The sequence below is a fragment of the Procambarus clarkii genome, chromosome 50 (genome assembly GCF_040958095.1).
Source record: "Procambarus clarkii isolate CNS0578487 chromosome 50, FALCON_Pclarkii_2.0, whole genome shotgun sequence".
Taxonomy (NCBI): Eukaryota; Metazoa; Arthropoda; class Malacostraca; order Decapoda; family Cambaridae; genus Procambarus; species Procambarus clarkii.
In genome coordinates this window covers 23,408,120-23,430,159 of record NC_091199.1, presented here as the reverse complement: position 1 = coordinate 23,430,159, position 22,040 = coordinate 23,408,120, and the positions used below count along the sequence as shown (strand labels likewise).

Sequence of the window (22,040 nt, the reverse complement as noted above, 5' to 3'; positions counted from 1 at the left end):
TCGCATTTGTGTTCCTCACGTGTGCCCCAAAGAATGAGGTGATTTGGTAAAATGCTATGCCCAAGATTACTATCCGAGTACCGGCGGTGGGGTGGTTCAAATAGCCTCGGCTATCACCTCATTTTGTCCGGTGGTGATGGTCAAGTGGATTAAGGCGTCATGCTTGTTCGCATTTGTGTTCCTCACGTGTGCCCCAAAGAATGAGGTGATTTGGTAAAATGCTATGCCCAAGATTACTATCCGAGTGCCGGCGGTGGGGTGGTTCAAATAGCCTCGGCTATCACCTCATTTTGTCCGGTCGTGATTGTGGGAACCGACCTGTGAGATTTATATTTATTTAATTTATATGAATTTATATTTACGTTAATTTATATACTTCGATAGCAATTTGTATAATGATAAGTGGACTGTATTTCTGCAATAATCTCATAATCTCACAAATCGATCCTCTACACATTAGGGGGGGTTTATATTTATATATATGCAGCCAATCAAACTACAGTATTAACTACATACATTGAAAAGGTTCCTTATCTTATAGTACAGCAGGTTAGTCCACCAGGTATAACTAGGGTGTAGACACCAAATTATCCTCTTTGAGGTAGCTTCCATCACCCAGTAACTGGTGCACAAAATCTTGATTCCTCATCTTGACCTGTCAAAAGGGCGCTAACTGTGAAGCCAGATACCTATATATGACAAGCTATATCAGAGAAAATACTGTACATGGAACAATAAAGACCTGGCTTAATTACCTTTAGTTTGAGGCGATTTCGCGATCTAACCGGATCACCCTATATCCTGACATTAATGGCCATAAATGAATGATAAACGGGTTTCGGATAGACACTTAACTTGAATTTGTAGACAGCGTGTTGATAATGGTACACTTTTAGTTTCCATAACACTACGTCCAAGTAAAATTAACAGGAGCCGAATTTGCTCCCGTGTGAGCCTCTGGTCTAGTATAAACAATGGCTGCCCTCCTTCCTCACTCTGACGCCTGGCTTACATTGTCCACATGTCAGAAAGTGATAGAAGGGTCACATTTACTCTACTTTAATATTGATAATTAAGTTAATTTATATAAGATGTTTTTATGATGGTAAAGTCCAAAGACTAATGTATTTAAGAATAATTCCCAGCAGAATAGCTGGTCAATTTATAATGGTATGTGGTGATGATATCCCGTTTTCTATAGACGGTAATTCCACTACAAGTTACGTTTTCTATGGGTAACTTGTTGGTAATACAGCAGAAATTATTATCTGTCTGTATGATATATTAAATGGTGTCGGATTTTCCGACAGTGATGGTCAAGTGGATTAAGGCGTCTTGTACATACCAGTTGCATTGCTCCTGGGAGTATGGGTTCGAGTCACTTCTGGGGTGTGAGTTTTCAGTTGCATATTGTCCTGGGGATCATTCAGGCTTGTTTGCATATATATATATATATATATATATATATATATATATATATATATATATATATATATATATATATATATATATATTGTTGGGGTTTTCACCTCTCTATTATTCTCTACCCTTACTCTGGGGTGAGCAATAGTTATGCTCAAGGTAACTCACCGTAGCCCTGCGGGTCTTCCCTCGATCCTCACGGCGCCACTGCACGCCAGGAGAGTCTCCCAGTCAATCTTAACGGCCTCTTATTAAGAAAGAGTGAGAACACGACTCGATCACATCGACTGTCGTGTGCCCTCCCCAACAATAGGGCTCTACGGTTATTCACAAGATCGCCAACTGGTGTTTAAGGTGGCCAGTAACACCATCAGTGGACTGGTGTATTCAGTGGTAGCCTTGGCAAGGTCATACTCAAAGATCAGGAATCAGGCAGGTACTTATTGTTATCACTCTTTATTTACCAGTATAATATAGCCACAAGATCAATGGAGGGGATGATAAAAACACTAAGATAGTTTTGTATTTTACTTAAAATGTATGAAAGATGTCACAAAGCCACACAATAATCGATAAATCAACTGATCCTGACTCGGCCGGTAATTCCCACGGATATTATGCGACCGCTAGAGGGCAACACTCTCCCCTCCTCATCAAGTGTCAAGAACAGCTGATCGCAATGGTCTCTCCGCGCGAAATTTGCTTGTTTTCTAGATTCACGCGCGCTGTTTCATTAAATTCTCCAATATTACTAGAAACTCGCACACTCGATATTTGCTAAATAAACCGTATTACTCAGTTACACTGTACACAGGCTCAAACAGTCTTTTCTACAATCAATGCTATAATGATTCACTGTAATGGCTTCACATTGTTCTTCACTCAACAATATATTATGAACTATTAACACTGGAGTTTTCAGTACTTTCTCTCGTTGGCGATAACGCAATGATTCACTGTACTCACAAATGATTATTCACTGAATGGACATAGACATATATATGGTATATAAATCAATCATCAATACATGGAAAATAAATAGTTTCTGGGCACATAGCCTAACCTCCGAATACTGGCATAATATTATATATAATTTACCACTATATGTTCATATCAAAAATCTATAGAAAGATATACACAACACAGTAAATTTATCACTGGTTCCTGGTGCCTGTACACACCAATAATCAACATGAATATTACAAGTACTCTTGATAGTACTGTCTGGCACACTGGTGCTTTACCGTGACATGGGTGAGACTTGCTCACGACATATAAACTCCTCAGGCTAGAAAATATAGCCAAATAACATAGCTAACTAAAGGGGAATGGGGAGGGAACTAGAACCACCTACTTCACCCTATCCTCCGATGAGAGTCGAGATGCAGCTCCTGGTCCTCGTGTCGGGAACGCCCCCACACTACACGTCGTCGTGTCCTACCAGAGCCTCTCGTCGTCCCACCGTTTAGCGCGTCGTCTCCGTGCCTCCTCACTGCAGGTCCGTCCTCCTTCTTGACTTCTTGAAGGTTGGAGTCGGTCTCCTGGCCGTCGTCTTCTCCCAGCAACGGCTGTCGCCTACGTCTCAGCTACAGTCGTTCGGTTTCCCCAAATAGTCCTCTCTTCCTCAGCTACCCAGTGGCTCTGTCAGCCACTACGCTGTCACGAACTGGTGAATTGCCACAGACGCCACATACGTCACTGCACGGCTTCACTGCTTCTTGCACAGCACCTGACTGGAGCACTTGTTGCTCAAATAACCGTCAATTCCCTCTTCTGGTTCAACACATGAACTAGGGAAGACTTCTCAGAGTACTGGCGAACTTCCGGTGACGCGTAAATCCACGGGAGCTGGAATAACTGTCCAAACTGACAGGACCAGCCGTCGCACGTCCGACCTCTATGACGTGTCGTGTCTGACTGATGGCGCCAGCCCGGCGCGCTGGCCGGACCCCCTTCTTTCGTGACGTCACTTTCGCTACGGGAAGTTTTCATTGGCTCCCGGTGCCACATTGCTGTCGGTGACCAATCCGGTGCCACTGACGTCAAACGGTTTTGGCGGGAGATCAGAGAAGCAAGCGCCATCTTGGCTCCCTAAAGGGCCTATACCACAGGCCAAAATATTACTATTCCACAAATTTCTCGGCTCTCCGAGAACACTTCACTCTCTCCCATATATCAAATTGTAGCCTGCAACGTAGAGAACGCTTGAGAAAAGTAGACATGACTCTTACTGCAGGCGTGGGAGAATTATAAGGGGGAAACTCCGTCACAATATATATATATATATATATATATATATATACATATATATATATATATATATATATATATATATATATATATATATATATATATATATATATATATATATATATATATATATATATATATATATCAACCCGTTCTCGCAAATTTAATAAGTCAATATTGACTTATTAAATATGTGCATAGGTGACATACTTAACATAATAGATACCCTTAAAAAGATTCATAGAAAACACCGACCTTACCTAACCTTGTTAGTATCTTAAGATAAGCATCTTATTGCTTCGTAATTACAATTATTACCTAACCTATAATAGGTATAGGTTAAGTAATAATTGTAATTACGAAGCAATAAGATGCTTATCTTAAGATACTAACAAGGTTAGGTAAGGTCGGTGTTTTCTATGAATCTTTTTAAGGGTATCTATTATGTTTAGTATATCACCTATGAACGTAGTTAATAAGTCAATATTGACTTTACGAATTTGCGAGAACGGGTTGTATATATATATGTCGTACCTATTAGCCAGAACGCACTTCTCGGCCTTCTATATATATATTTATGGATATGTGTATATATATATGTATATATATATATATATATATATATATATATATATATATATATATATATATATATATATATATATATATATATATATATATATATATATGTCGTACCTAGTAGCCAGAACGCACTTCTCAGTCTACTATGCAAGGCCCGATTTGCCTAATAAGCCAAGTTTTCCTGAATTAATATATTATCTCAATTTTTTTTCTTATGAAATGATAAAGCTACCCATTTCATTATGTATGAGGTCAATTTTTTTTTATTGTTGTTAAAATTAACGTAGATATATGACCGAACCTAACCAACCCTACCTAACCTAACCTAACCTATCTTTTTAGGTTAGGTTAGGTTAGGTAGCTGAAAAAGTTAGGTTAGGTTAGGTTAGGTAGGTTAGGTAGTCGAAAAACAATTAATTCATGAAAACTTGGCTTATTAGGCAAATCGGGCCTTGCATAGTAGGCTGAGAAGTGCGTTCTGGCTACTAGGTACGACATATATATATATATATATATATATATATATATATATATATATATATATATATATATATATATATATATATATATATATATATATATATATATATATATATATATATATATATATATATACTATAGCTGTACCCGCCACGCGTTGCTGTGGTTCAGTCTGGATATATGGGAATGAAAGAAAAGGGAAGGCGCACATTTCAAATATGTTTCATTTCACAGTGCTTGTGGGTATACAATGTTTTTTGCAGTTCTATTGTCTGTAGAGATATAGATTGTCTGGTTTGCCGACTCTAGAACATGCAACATTTAATTGTCTATGTGTGAAGCAATCCGTGTCTAGATATAAACTGCATAATTCTAAAGATTGACCCTGAGCTTTGTTGATGGTGATTACAAACGCCATTCGAATTGGAAATTTCAATCTCATAAATTGAATTGGCATATCCATTGGAATCACAGGAATGTGAGGAATGAGGACATCTTCACATTTGAAAGGTCCTGTCAAGATTGTTACTTCTACAACGACGCTGTTTAATTTTGTTTACCGTTGGCACGTGGCATTGCAAAGTTTTGACTAGTTGATATTTTGCAACATGATAATTGGCAAGCCGATTTTCAATTGCAGTAACCGGCATGTTTCCGTTCCCAATTTCCAGCAATTGATGTGAGAATATCTCAGCTGGCGAATCGTTTTGCAGCTAGAAACGCATATTTGTAGTTAATTTAAATGTCTTTATGTGGCGCCACAAAGTAGAGTATTTCAGGCAAGCATTTATTTTGTCCACTGGTGTCGATCGAGGAATTACAGATAATGTTTGCCTGAAAACTCCTGCAAGCAATATTACTGCGTTCCCAAATGGTCTGATGTTTACAGGCCAATCTTGCAATTATCGATCAAGAACCTCGCGCGATTTTTTGTGGGCCATTGTGCATTCATCCCAAACAATAAGTTTGCATTTCTGCAATACTTTTCCTATGAAGGATGCTTTGGAAATGTTGCACGTGGGAGTTTCAATGAATTGCATGTTCAATGCCAATTTCAAAGCTGAAGTAGCAGTTCTTCCACATGGTAGCAATGTTGCAGCAATTGTGGACGATGCAAGAGCTAAGGTTATGCCATTTTAGGGCCGAAATGCTGCAAGAATCAATCTAATTAAGAAGGTTTTACCAGTTCCTCCTGGCGCATCAAAGAAGATTTCTCCAAGCCCGTTATTGACAGTTTGAATTATTTGATTGCAAATGCCTTTTCGCTCAAGCGTTAGATTAGGAATATTTGATTGTACATACGGCAACAGATCACCTGCGATGTAATTTTGTTCACGACCCAATTCTACATTGAAGAAGCCGCAGCAGATCGATTCGGTGATGGCATTTCCAACTGATTGAGAACTTTGTTCGCGATTTCTAAGCACAAATCTTTAATCATTATCAACGCTTCGCTGTAGATTTTGGTGTGAAATCCATGTTCATATTTGAATTTTCCTTGCGTATTCGACGGACAATATCTTCCGCGATGTGCAATTTATATTTCTCCCATGACTCTGTTGGAGATGAAGGAGAGCAGGCGGTCAATATGATTACAAACAACACACGAATTTGATTTGGATGTGACGTGTTGGACGCATATTAAGACATACATCCCAGTGTCAGTAATTTTCCAAAAAATTCAGACCTTGACATGCACTACAGGAAGTAGCATCTGTTACGCCGTTGACAAATCTCAATTGCTGGAAAGACGTTGGACCGGACACATTTACCAACAGCATGCGAAGAAAGAAGCATTCATCTTGATTGGGAAGCACTGTGCACAGTCTGCCTATCGTAGTTTATTTAAATATGCCAGGTTGTCCGTCGACTCGCTCTCCTCGTTTGCGTCGTTCAAATGATTTTCTATTGGCATTCCATGTGTAATATGTAGGAACTTCAGAATACAGCAGTGATTTTGCAAACGCCTCATTTTGACATAAGGTGAAGAAAGCAGTTAACGTTGCAGCCGGTGGATTCATGGTTGTTTGTTGCACATTTGCAGCTGTGAAATAAACGTTTTGTCCATTTTCTTGTTTCAAAACAAAAACAAAAAAATACTAAAGAAATATTTTAATTCAAACGCAGATCAACCAACACAGCTCAATTTCACCACCAATTGCACTGAAAAATATGAAGAACAGTTTAAAAAACGAAATGAATTTTTTTTTAAATAGAATCAAATAAACTATACTCACGAAATGAACAGTATGGTAAACAATACAGCTCAATTCCAATGCAATGTCACACAAAATATTTATATCAAAATGAAAAAAACAATCAAAATCTATGAAAATTCAATTTATCAATGCAATCGGAAACATTGAAATGAAATCATAGCATATTTTATTTAGTGCGTATTCCTCTTGTGTGCAACAGATGGCACTGTTAAAAAAAAAAAAACATTTTTTTACCTGTCACAGGTGTGGCATCTAAATAGTAGGTATATAAAACCACACACATATTCGAATGGAATGTTGTGTAAAAATTTCAAAGCAATCTGTGAAAACTTTTGGAGAGCTTTGAAAACTTTTGGAGATTGCAGCGTGTGTTGCTCTTACTACCTACATATGGCACTGTTTAAAAAAAACTGTTTTTTTCTTGTTACAGGTGTGGCATTTATATAGTAGGTATATAAAAACATTCACCTATTCGAATGCACCGTTATATCAAATTTTCAAAGCAATCAGTAAAGACGTTTCGAAGATATCCCTCACATGAAAACACAGTTTATCAGAAAAAGCATGTTTTTTCTCATCACAGAAGTGACATCTATATAGTATGTATATAAAAACCTGCTCGGATGCGAATGGAACATTGTTTGAAAATTTCAAAGCAATTGGTGAAAAACTTTCGGGGATTAGCGATTTTGAACAAATAAACATTTCTATTTTTATTTATATAGATTGACATATATAGGATGTCAGTCCCTTTCTATTACAGATCTGAATTTAGAAAATACGATTATACCCTAATTTATATTACAATATACTATATTGTAATATAAATACTATATATACTAAATACTAATACTATATATATATTTCTATTACAGATCTGAATTTTGAAAATACGATTATACCCTAATTTATATTACAATAATTTATATTACAATATAAATTAGGAACAAGATATTAAAAACGTTTGTTCGAAAAGTTTTAAAGTAAGTAATTCAAAGATTATTAAAAGGTTCCTTGAAACGTTTCCAACTCACATTCTAAGGTCTTTTTAAAAATTCTCATAATACGTTTTTTAAAAGTAATTACAAACGAGCCAAAAAAATGAAATGTCGTTTTTAGCATGTTTTTAAACGTGAAAATGTTTGCTAGGCATACTCGTCCATCCATAATGAATATTGGTACTATATACAACCATCCATAGCGACTATAGGTACTTTGCTTGTCCATCCATAGTGACTAGAGATACTATGTACGTCCATCAATATTGAGTATATATATTATGTACGTCCTTCCATAGTGACTCTAGGTATTATATTTGTTCATGAATAGTGAATATAGGTACTATGCTCGTCCATCCATAGTGACTATAGGTACTATGCATGTCCACCTATAGTGACTATAGGTACTATGCTTGTCCATCCATAGTGACTAGAGATACTATGTACGTCCATCAACATTGACTATAGATATTATGTACGTCCTTCCATAGTGACTCTAGGTATTATGTTTGTTCATGAATAGTGAATATAGGTACCATGCTCGTCCATCCTTAGTGACTATAGGTACTTTGCTTGTCCATCCATAGTGACTAGAGATACTATGTACGTCCATCAACATTGACTATAGATATTATGTACGTCCTTCCATAGTGACTCTAGGTATTATGTTTGTTCATGAATAGTGAATATAGGTACTATGCTCGTCCATCAATACTGACTATAAGTACTGTATCTGTCCATCCATAGAAACTATAGATACTATATACGTCCATCCATATTGACTATAGGTACTATATACTTCCATCCATAGTAACTATAGATACTATATACGTCCATCCATAGTGATTATAGGTACTAAGGTCATCCACCCATAGTGATTATAGGTACTATGCTCGTCAATCCATAGTGAATGTAGTTACTTGGTATGTCCATCAATATTGACTATAGGTTCTATGCTTATCCATCTAGAGTGACAACAGTTACTATGCTTGTCCAGCCATAGTGACTATAGGTACTGTGCATGTCCATCCATAGTTATCTTGAGATGATTCTTGAGGTTATCTTGAGATGATTTCGGGGCTTTTTAGTATCCCCGCGGCCCGGTCCTCGACCAGGTCTCCACCCCCAGGAAGAAGCCCGTGACAGCTGACTAACACCCAGGTACCTATTTTACTGCTAGGTAACAGGGGCATAGGGTGAAAGAAACTCTGCCCATTGTTTCTCGCCGGCGCCTGGGATCGAACCCAGGACCACAGGATCACAAGTCAAGCGTGCGGTCCGCTCGGCCGACCGGCTCGCACTATAGGTACTATATATATCAATCCATAGTGAATATAGATACTCTATTCGTCCATCAATAATGATTATAGGTACTATACACGACATTCAACAGTGGTCAAAGGTATTATGCTCATCCATCCATAGCGAATAAAGGTACTATGCTTGTCCATCCATAGTGATTATAGGTACTATGCTCGTCCATCTTTAGTGACTATACGTACTGTGTATGTCCATCCATTGTAATTATAGGTATTATGTGCGTCCATCCATTGTGACTATGGTTACTATGCTCGTACATCCATAGTGACTATAGGTACTATGCTCGTCCATCCATAGTGACTATTGGTACTATACACGTCCATCAATAATGATAAGGATTGTGATGTTGTGTACCTTGACTTTAGCAAAGCTTTTGATACAGTGCCACATGAAAGACTAATTAAAAAAATAGAAGCTCATGGTATTGGGGGTGCTATATTAACTTGGATTAGGGCATGGCTATTCCAAAGGAAACAGAGTTAGTATAAATGGGGTTAAGTCAGAGTGGGATAATGTTGTAAGTGGAGTACCTCAGGGCTCTGTCCTGGGACCTCTGTTGTTTATAATAAGAACATAAGAACATAAGAACAAAGGTAACTGCAGAAGGCCTATTGGCCCATACGAGGCAGCTCCTATTCTATAACCACCCAATCCCACTCATATACTTGTCCAACCCGTGCTTGAAACAATCGAGGGACCCCACCTCCACAATGTTACGCGGCAATTGGTTCCACAAATCAACAACCCTGTTACTGAACCAGTATTTACCCAAGTCTTTCCTAAATCTAAACTTATCCAATTTATATCCATTGTTTCGTGTTCTGTCCTGTGTTGATACTTTTAATACCCTATTAATATCCCCCCGGTTATGTCCAATCATCCACTTGTAAACCTCTATCATGTCACCCCTAACTCTTCGCCTTTCCAGTGAATGCAACTTAAGCTTTGTTAATCTTTCTTCATATGAAAGATTTCTAATTTGGGGAATTAACTTAGTCATCCTACGCTGGACACGTTCAAGTGAATTTATATCCATTCTATAATATGGCGACCAAAACTGAACTGCATAATCTAAATGGGGCCTAACTAGAGCAAGATATAGCTTGAGAACCACACCAGGTGTCTTGTTACTAACGCTGCGATTAATAAATCCAAGTGTCCGATTTGCCTTATTACGAACATTTATGCATTGATCCTTTTGTTTTAAATTCTTACTAATCATAACTCCCAAATCCCTTTCGCAATCCGACTTCGCAATCACAACACCATCTAGCTCGTATCTTGTAACTCTATCATCATTACCTAACCTCAGAACTTTACATTTATCAGCATTAAACTGCATCTGCCAATCCTTTGACCATTTCAAAACCCTATCTAGATCAACTTGAAGTGATAGTGAGTCCTCCTCCGAATTAATTTCCCTACCGATTTTCGTATCATCGGCAAATTTGCAAATGTTGCTACTCAAACCTGAATCTAAATCATTTATATATATTATAAACAACAGAGGTCCCAGGACAGAGCCTTGAGGCACTCCACTTACAACATTTTCCCACTCTGACTTGATTCCATTTATACTAACTCTCTGTTTCCTTTGGTATAGCCATGCCCTAATCCAGCTTAATATAGCACCCCCAATACCATGAGACTCTATTTTTTTAATCAGTCTTTCATGTGGCACTGTATCAAAAGCTTTGCTAAAGTCAAGGTATACAACATCGCAATCCTTACCACTATCAACTGCCTCAACAATGCTAGAATAAAAAGATAACAAATTTGTTAAACATGAACGGCCATTTATAAAACCATGTTGCGACTCAATTATTAATTTATGTTTTTCAAGATGAAGACGAATTTTATTTGCTATTATAGATTCGAGTAACTTTCCCACAATAGACGTTAGGCTAATTGGTCGATAGTTAGACGCAAGTGATCTATCTCCTTTCTTAAAAACTGGTATCACATTAGCAACTTTCCAAAACTCTGGCACTCTGCCTGACTCTATTGATTTATTAAATATGGTTGACAGTGGGTCACAAAGCTCCTCTTTGCATTCTTTAAGCACCCTAGCAAACACTTCATCCGGCCCTGGGGATTTGTTTGGTTTGAGTTTTACTATTTGTTTAAGAACATCCTCCCTGGTAACTGCTAAACTCGTCAACCTGTCCTCGTCCCCACCCACATAGACTTGTTCGGCTGAAGGCATATTGTTAAGTTCCTCTTTAGTAAATACAGATACAAAATATTTATTAAAAATACTACTCATCTCTTCATCACTATCTGTTATTTGACCTGTCTCAGTTTTTAATGGACCTATCCTTTCCCTAGTCTTAGTACGATATAACTGAAAAAACCCTTTAGGATTTGTCTTTGCTTGCCCTGCTATGCGAACTTCATAGTTTCTTTTTGCTTTCCTTATCTCTTTTTTAACATTTCTAACCAGTTGTACGAATTCCTGTTCTAAAGTGACCTCCCCATTTTTAATCCTTTTGTACCAAGCTCTCTTTTTACCTATAAGGTTCTTCAAATTCTTTGTTATCCACTTTGGGTCATTAGTATACGATCTATTCAATTTGTATGGTATACTACGTTCCTGTGCTTTGTTTAGAATATTCTTAAATAAGTTATATATTGAATCCACATCGAAATCCCCATTTAAGTCACCTATCGCTGGGTTCATGTCTCGCTCCAAGACCGGCCCACACCCCATACCCAAGGCTTTCCAATCAATTTGACCCAAAAAATTTCTTAGGCTATTAAAATCAGCTTTTCGAAAATCTGGCACTTTAACAGAATTTTCTCCTACTGGTCTATTCCATTCTATGCTAAATCTGATTTCTTTGTGATCACTGCTCCCTAGCTCACTCCCTATTTCCTCCCTATTAATATTATAAATGATTTTGATTCAGGTTTGAGTAGCAACATTTGCAAATTTGCCGATGATACGAAAATCGGTAGGGAAATTAACTCGGAGAAGGACTCACTATCACTTCAAGTTGATCTAGATAGGGTTTTGAAATGGTCAAAGGATTCGCAAATGCAGTTTAATGCTGATAAATGTAAAGTTCTGAGGCTAGGTAATGATGATAGAGTTACAAGATACGAGCTAGATGGTGTTGAGATTGCGAAGTCAGATTGCGAAAGGGATCTGGGAGTTATGATTAGTAAGAATTTAAAACAAAAGGATCAATGCATGAATGTTCGTAATAAGGCGAATAGGACACTGGGATTTATTAATCGAAGCGTTAGTAACAAGACTCCCGGTGTGGTTCTTAAGCTATATCTTGCTCTGGTTAGGCCCCATTTAGATTATGCAGTTCAGTTTTGGTCGCCGTATTACAGAATGGATATAAATTCACTTGAACGTGTCCAACGTAGGATGACTAAGTTAATTCCCCAAATTAGAAATCTTTCATATGAAGAAAGATTAACAAAGCTTAAGTTGCATTCACTGGAAAGGCAAAGAGTTAGGGGAGACATGATAGGGGTTTACAAGTGGATGAATGGACATAACAGGGGGGATATTAATAGGGTATTAAAAATATCAACACAAGACAGAACACGAAATAATGGGTATAAATTGGATAAGTTTAGATTTAGGAAAGACTTGGGTAAATACTGGTTCAGTAACAGGGTTGTTGATTTGTGGAACCAATTGCCGCGTAACGTGGTGGAGGTGGGGTCCCTCGATTGTTTCAAGCGCGGGTTGGACAAGTATATGAGTGGGATTGGGTGGTTATAGTTAGGAGCTGCATCGTTTGGGCCAATAGGCCTTCTGCAGTTACCTTTGTTCTTATGTTCTTACTATAGGAACTATGCTCCTCCATCCATAATGACTATAGGTACTAGGATCGTCCATCCATAGTGACTATAGGTACTATATACGTCCATCAATAGTGATTATAGGTACTATATAAGACCATCCATAGTGACTATTGGTACCATGCTCGTCCACTAATAGTGACTATAGGTACTATGCTCGTCCATCCATAGTGACTATAGGTACTATGTTCGTCCATCCATAGTGACTATAGGCACTATGCTCGTCCATCTATAATGACTATAGGTACAACACTCGTCCATCCACAGTGACTATAGGTACTATGATTTTCCATCCATAGTAACAATAGGTTCTATGCTCGTCCACTAATAGTGACTATAGGTACTATGTTCGTCCATCCATAATGGGTATAGGTATAATACTCGTCCATCCATAGTAACTATAGATATTATGTACGTCAATCCATAGTGACTATAGGTACTATGCTCATCCATTCATAGTAACTATAGATACTATGCTAGTCAATCCATAGTGACTGTAGTTACTATATACGTCCTGAAATCAATATTGACTATTGGTACTATACATGTCCATCCATAATGACTATAGGTAGCATGCTCATCCATCCATTGTGACTATAGGTACTATATATGTCTATTCATAGTGACTATACATACTATGCACGTCCATTCATAGTGACTATACGTACTATATATGGCCATCCATAGTGACAATAGGTAGTATTCTCGTCTATCCATAGTGAATATTGGTTCTATATAAGTCCATATATAGGGGCTATAGGTACTTTGCTCGTCCATCCATAGAGACCATAGATACTTTGCTCGTCCATCCATAGTGACTATAGATACTATGTACGTCCTTCCATAGTGACTATAGGTACAATGTATATCCATCTATAGTGACTATAGGTACTATGCTCGTCCATTCATAATGACTATAGGAACTATATTTGTCAATCCATAGTGACTATAGGTACTATGCTTGTTCATGCATAGGGCATATAGGTTCTATGCTCGTCCATCCATAGTGACTATGGGTACTTTGCTCGTCCATCCATAGTGACTATGGGTACTTTGCTCGTCCATCCATAGTAACTATTGGTACTATGCTCGTCCATCTATAGTGACTATAGGTACTATGCTCTTCCATCCATTGTGACTGTAGTTACTATGCTTCTCCATCCATTGTGGCTAAAGGTACTATGCTCGTCAATTCATAATGATTTTAAGGTACTATGCTTGTCCATCCATAGTGACTATAGTTACTATATACGTGCATCAATAGAGAATATAGGTATTATGCTCGTCCATCTAGAGTGACAATAGGTATTATGATCGTCCATCCATAGCGACTATAGGTACTATGCTCATCCATCAGTAGTGACTATATGTACTATGCCCGTCCATGCATAGTGACTATAGGTACTATATATGTCTACTCATAGTGACTATAAGGACATTGCTCGTCCATCCATAGTAACTATCGGTACTGTATATGTCCATCCATAGTGACTATATGTACTATGCACGTCCATTCATAGTGACTATATGTACTATGCACGTCCATTCATAGTGACTATAGGTACTATTACTGTCCATCCACAGTGACTATAAGGACTTTGCTCGTACATCCATAGTGACTATAGGTACTATATATATATCCATCCATAGTGACTATAAGTACTTTGCTCTTCTATCCATAGTGATATAGGTACTTTGCTTGTCCATCCATAGTGACTATAGATATTTTGCTCGTCCATCCATAGTGACTATAGATACTATGCTCGTCCATACATAGTGATTATATATATTATGTACGTCCTTCCATAGTGACTATTGGTACTATGCTTGTTCATGCATAGTGAATATAGGTACTATGTGCTGGAAATTTTCCAACACTAATACACCATTTCTTGTATTACCATACATCATTATTGTATTAACCATAGTATTTACTAATTCTACTATTATGTAGAACTAATTCAATTAATGTTTCTATTGCGACGCAATATTTGCCAAATTCTTCCCACAGTCTCAATGACGCCGGGAGGTAGCTACAGGTAAAACATTAATCTCTCCACATTTAGTTGCATCTAAAAAAAGTTTAGTTAATTACGTTCCATTACTAAGGATAATCATATATTAAGTTGATTGTTTACGTAACATATTATTACATACTTAATTCGTTCATTTATGTGTATTAACAACTATAGTAGAAAATATTGCAAAGTAAAGCAATTTATATGACATTTCTTTATGGAGTCTTAATAAGCTGACCTGAATTGTGCAAAATATATTGCACTTTAATGCATTATTTAGTGACATAAGCACTTGTCACCAGTCTTTTCCTTCCGAATTAATTGCAATTAAAAATTAAATACTTTAAGCTCGAGAATACTTTGAGCGGGCTGTGCATGCGTAGCACAGCCTGGGAGGAAGGAGAGCGACGTGCTTGCTGCCCGACTCCGACGAGTGACGCCATATTAGCAGCGTGCGAGAGAGACAACGCAATTGTAAAGCATTTGCTTAGTTTAATTATTCGTTCTTACAATCACAAGAGCGTTTCAACGTTAAATTGACAATCAATAGCCGTGTCCTGGAATCAGAGTGATAACAAATCCGAAGTCAATGTCCATCACACAGCAGCTGAAGACGAAGGATTGCGTGTTTCTCGCCATAAACGGACACGCGGCTCGGCAACTATAATTTGTTTTCTATTTGTTATACTGTGTACACATTTAACATTTAGACTAGTTGTTGTTAGGCCAATCAATTAAAACAAAACCCCAGTACGTCTCTTTAACAATATTCTTAATTTATATAGGAATCAATATTGCATTAATACCTGTAGATAAATTCTACACTGATTGCTATATTCAGTAGGAATATTTCTTTAATTAGGATGTATTATTAATAGTCAAGTAGAAAGCTTCTCTAGTCTACTTGCCTTGCAGCAACCGGGTCCGCGTCAAGCGAGATACTAGGCTGTCCCACCTTCAGGCAACAATTTTGTCAGACGCAATACGTCGTCAGGAGTGTGGCAGTTAACATCACATCTCTCGCAATTCACAGCTAAGCTGTATAAATTATTGTAGATACTATTAACGTAGACATTTTAATGATCTCCCATTGAGATCCATGTTACTAACCACTGGTAGTAATACTTGTCTATCGAAGTATCTTGAGGTCAATTCGATTCTAATTATTATTGCCCAACTTGCAATTACTTATTTGATTTACTTCAGTGAACGAACCACACTGAAATGATGTCAGGAATACAATAGTTTTTTGACATATAACCCCCCATTTTGGGTGAGAACATTTGATTCATAAATTACATTCCCTTTAATATTCAAGATAATAATTATCAATAATATCCATAGGACACTAGTTCATGGATTTAATAGTAAACCACATGCTCTACCCAGTTTCCACTTTTCCTTTAAAAAGTGGTGGTCCTTCGCCGCTATCGAAATCTAGCATCAATTGATTGAATTATATGAGTCAAGTTTTCCCACACTATGTTAATGCATATTGAATATAGGTACTATGCTTGTCCATCCATAATGACTATAGCTACTATGCTCGTCCATCTATCGTGACTATAGGTACTATGCTCGCCCATCCATAATGACTAAAGGTACTATGCTCGTCCATCTATAGTGACTATAGGTACTATGCTCGTCTATCCATAGTGACTATAGGTACTATGCACGTCCATCTATTGTAACTATAAGCACTATTCTTGTACATCTATAGAGACTATAGATACACTGCGCGTTCATCCATTGGTACCATATTCACTATATATGTCCATCCATAGTGACTATAGGTTCTTTGCTCGTCCATCCATAGTGATTATAGGTACTATGTCCGCCAACCCATAGTGACTATCTGTTACGGACCCGAGTCCAGCATCGGAACACTGAGCAGTGACGACAACGCCATCTGTGAGTCCGCTCCCGAAACCCACTCCAAATGGACGACGCCATCTAGTGAGGACGGGATATACCGGCCACAGGTGCTGGATCCCCGTCTTCAGCTCATAACATAGCCGCTGCTGACCTCTGGTGAGGTGACGCTTAGACAGTGAACGCCATCTATGGAGCAAATAGGTGGACGTTTGTGTCTAAGCCTGTAAGTGAGGTTCCCTAGAGCATCCCAGTACTAATGACGTATCTGATTGCAGAGTCGACCTGGGACAGCTGTATTGGACGATGGATCAGTCTACCCAAGGCAGCCAAGGTCTCTTCACGAGTCTGCTGAAGAAGCTGTGAGTCACCCCCGGACGAACTCTGTTGAGAGTATTAACCTGCCTGTGACGTAGCAGTGTCGGGAATCACCTTATCCGGGGCTGGCTGGTGGAAGAGACTAGCCACTGTGGTGCTTAGTGAGGAGAGTGATCAGCGGGATCACACAAGGCTCCTGCCTAGGGCTCGCAACAATAGTATCGGTCGTGGAGTGGCCTACTCAGCGGAGCTGATCGGTACCTGCCAGCTACAGGCTGGATTGTGGTTGAAGGCCTCCGCGACGAAGCACCCAGTGGGACTGTGATTTGGCTGGCCTGTGGCCAGGGTAGATTCGTGATGGAATCATAGTGGATTCATCAAGGGCCACTGAAGAAGGAACCAGGGCTACCCAGAGAGAGAGCACCGTGGAGCATCCAGTGTTTTCAGAGGAAGACGAATCTGTACTGTCGGAAAATCCGACACCATTTAATAATCATACAGACAGATAATATTTGCTGCTGTATTACCAACAAGTTACCCATAGAAAACGTAACTTGTAGTGGAATTACCGTCTAAAGAAAACGGGATATCATCACCACATACCATTATAAATTGACCAGCTATTCTGCTGGGAATTATTCTTAAATACATTAGTCTTTGGACTTTACCATCATAAAACCATCTTATATAAATTAACTTAATTATCAATATTAAAGTAGAGTAAATGTGACCCTTCTATCACTTTCTGAAATGTGGACAATGTAAGCCAGGCGTCAGAGGGAGGAAGGAGGGCAGCCATTGTTTATATTGAGACCAGAGGCTCACACGGGAGCAAATTCGGCTCCTGTTAAATTTACTTGGATGTAGTGTTATGGAAACCAAAGGTGTACCATTGTCAACACGCTGTCTACAAATTCAAGTTAAGTGTCTATCCGAAACCCATTATCTATCATTAGTGGCCATTAATGTCATTGGGTAGGGTTACCCGGTTAGAACGCGACATAGCCTCAAACTAAAGGTAATTAAGCCAGGTCTTCAATGTTCCATGTACAGTTTTCTCTGATATAGCTTGTCATATATAGGATTCTGGCTTCACAGCTAGCGCACTTTTGACAGGTCAAGACGAGGAAGCAAGATTTGTGCACCAGTTACTGGGTGATATGGAAGCTACCTCAAAGAGGATAATTTGGTGTCTACACCCTAGTTATACCTGGTGGACTAACCTGCTGTACTATAAGATAAGGAACCTCTTCAATGTATGTAGTTAATTCTGTAGTTTGATTGGCTGCATATATATAAACTAATAAACCCCCCTAATGTGTAGAGGATCGATTTGTGAGATTATGAGATTATTGCAGAAATACAGTCCACTTATCATTATACAAATTGCTATCGAAGTATATAAATTAACGTAAATATAAATTCATATAAATTAAATAAATATAAATCTCACAGGTCGGTTCCCACATGTACATAATAAGTGTAGTTATAAACCCCGCGTGTGACTGATATTTATTTATTCGAAATGATGGAAAATATATATATATAAATTGGAATATTTGTATCCCTCCCCCTTTAGTTTAACTTGCGTTATGGAACACACCCCTTGAAAGCCTCCACTAACTAGGGGCCGGATTCCCAAACTCTACTACCATCAGAGAAGAACCCGGTTGCGTCCCAGTAGGGCCGTAACACTATCGTAACTATATACGTGCATCAATAGAGACTATAGGTACTATGCTCGTCCATCTAGAGTGACAGTAGGTATTATGCTTGTTCATATATAGTGAATAAAGGTATTATGCTCGTTCATTCATAGTGACTATACATACTATGCATGTCGTTCCACAGTGACTATAGGAACTATGTACGTCTATCCATAGTGATTATAAGTACCATATACGTCCATCAATAGTGACTATAGGTACTATGCATGGCCTTCCATAGTGACTATAGGTACTATGCTCGTCCATCCGTAGTGACTATGGGTACTATGCTCGTCCATCCGTAGTGACTATAGGTACTATGCTCGTCCATCTGTAGTGACTATAGGTACTATGATCGTCCATCCGTAGTGACTATAGGTACTATGCTCGTTTATCCATAGTGACTATAGGTACTATGCTTGTCCATCCATAGTGTCTATAGTTACTTTGCTCGTCCATCTATAGTGACAATTGGTACTATGCTCATCAATCCATAGTGACTATAGGTACTATATATGTCCATCCATATTGAATATAATTACTGTATATGTCCATTAATAGTGACTCTAGGTACTATGCTCGTCCATCCATAGTAATTATAGGTACTATGCTCGTTCATCCATAGTGACTATAGGTACTATACGTGCCCATCTATAGTGATTATAGGTATTATGCTCGTCCATCCATAGTGTCTATAGGAACTATGCTCGTTCATCCATAGTGATTATAGTTACTATATATGTCCATCCATAGTGACTATAAGTAATATGCTCGTCTATCTATAATGACTATAGTTAGTATGGTCGTCCATCCATAGTGATTATAGGTACTATGCTCGTCCATCCATAGTGACTATAGGAACTATGCTCGTTCATCTATAGTGACTATAAGTACTATGCTCGTTCATCTATAGTGACTATAGGTACTATGCCTTTCCGTCTATAGTGACTTTTGGTACTATGCACGTCCATCCATAGTGATTATAAGTACTATGCTCGTCCATCCATAGTGACTATAAGTACTATGCTCGTCCATCCATAGTGACTATAAGTATTATGCCTGAACGTCTATAGTGACTTTTGATACTATGCATGTCCATCCATAGTTACTATTGGTACTATGCACGTCCATGCATAGTGACTATTGGAACTATGCTCGTTCATCCATTGTTATTATAGTTACTATATGTGTCCGTCCGTAGTGACTAAAAGTACTATGCTTGTCCATCTATAGTGACTATAGGTACTATACTCGTCCATTTATAGTAACTATTGGTAGTTTGCTCGTCCATTCATAGTAAATATAGGTACTATACTCGTCCATCTATTGTAAGTATTGGTAATTTTCTCGTCCATCATTTGTGGTTATAGATACTATTTTCGTCAATCCATAGTCGCTATAGGTACTATCGTCTGTGGATGACAGGCAGTGCTTGAGGCTGAAGGCGAAAAGACTGAATAGTTCATTTCCAAGATTCTTTAACAAATTGGCGACATAATGGCGCTTGGAACAAGAGAATAGTTTTTTAACAAAATTGTTGTTGTATACTTTAGTGTAGAACAAAAGTGTTCAACAGGTACACAAAAGGTACAGAGTGCACTTTTCTGTAGTCTGTGCCTAAAATCTTGAGTGAAGTCAAACAGACATGAATCGAGTGAGGAAATTGACAGACAAAGCAACATCGACAAGTCTAGTCTATAAATGACTCCTTACCTTCAGTCATGTTGGCTATCACCATCAGCATACTTCTCACACCTGTAAACAGTTGCCATCATTAAGATCGTATCCTTACATGTTTCTATGATGTGTTCAGCACTAGAGATTACATTGTATACTGGTGCCTTATGGTGTGTACTGGTGCCTTATGGTGTGTACTGGTGCCTTATGGTGTGTACTGGTGCCTTATGGTGTGTACTGGTGCCTTATGGTGTGTTCTGGTACCTTGTGGAGTGTACTGGTGCCTTATGGTGTGTACTGATGCATTATGGTGTGTACTGGTGCCTTATGGTGTGTACTGGTGCCTTATGGTGTGTACTGGTGCCTTATACTGCGTACTGTTGCTTTAGGTGTGTACTGGTGCCTTATGGTGTGTACTGGTACCTAATGGTGTGTACTGGTACCTTATGGTGTGTACTGGTGCCTTATGGTGTGTACTGGTGCCTTATGGTGTGTACTGGTGCCTTATTGTGTGTACTGGTGCCTTATGGTGTGTACTGGTGTCTTATGGTGCGTACTGGTGCCTTATAGTGTGCACTGGTGCCTTACAGTGTGTACTGGTGCCTTGTAGTATGTACTGGTGCCTTATGGTGTGTACTGGTGCCTTATAGTGTGTACTTGTGCCTAATAGTGTGTACTGGTGCCTTATACTGTGTACTGGTGCCTTATAGTGTGTACTGGTGCCTTATAGTGTGTACTGGTGCTTTATGGTGTGTACTGGTGCCTTATACTGTGTACTGGTGCCTTATAGTGTGTACTTGTGTCTTATATTGTGTACTGGTGCCTTATAGTGTGTACTGGTGCCTTATAGTGTGTACTGGTGCCTTATAGTGAGTACATGTTCCTTATAGTGTATACTGGTACTGGTGCTTTATGGTGTATACTGGTACTGGTGCCTTATGGTGTATACTGGTACTGGTTCCTTATGGTGTATACTGGTACTTTATGTTGTGTACTGGTGCCTTATTGTTTGTACTGGTACTGGTGCCTTATAGTGTGTACTGGTACTTTATGGTGTGTACTAGAGCCTTATGGTGTGTACTGGTGTCTTATGTTGTGTACTAGTACTTTATGGTGTGTACTGGAGCCTTATGGTGTGTGTACTGATGCATTATGGTGTGTATTGGTGCCTTATGGTGTGTACTGGTGCCTTATAGTGTGTACTGGTGCCTTTTGGTGTGTACTGATGCCTTATGGTGTGTTCTGGTGCCTTTTGGTGTGTACTGGTGCCCTATGGTGTGTACTGGTACCTTATGGTGTGTACTGGTATCTTTTGGTAGGTGCTGGTGCCTTATGGTGTGTACCGGTGCCTTATGG

General features: G+C 38.6%; 1 protein-coding gene across 1 annotated transcript in view; it reads right to left on the bottom strand.

Moving 5' to 3' along the window:
• Positions 1–22,040, bottom strand: part of LOC138351700 (trichohyalin-like) — a 272,069-nt gene that overhangs the window by 247,425 nt on the left and 2,604 nt on the right. Inside the window, exon 2 of the mRNA XM_069303721.1 lies at positions 20,721–20,762. Coding sequence (XP_069159822.1) covers positions 20,721–20,762 — 42 coding nt within the window. The remainder of the gene's footprint in view (positions 1–20,720; positions 20,763–22,040) is intronic.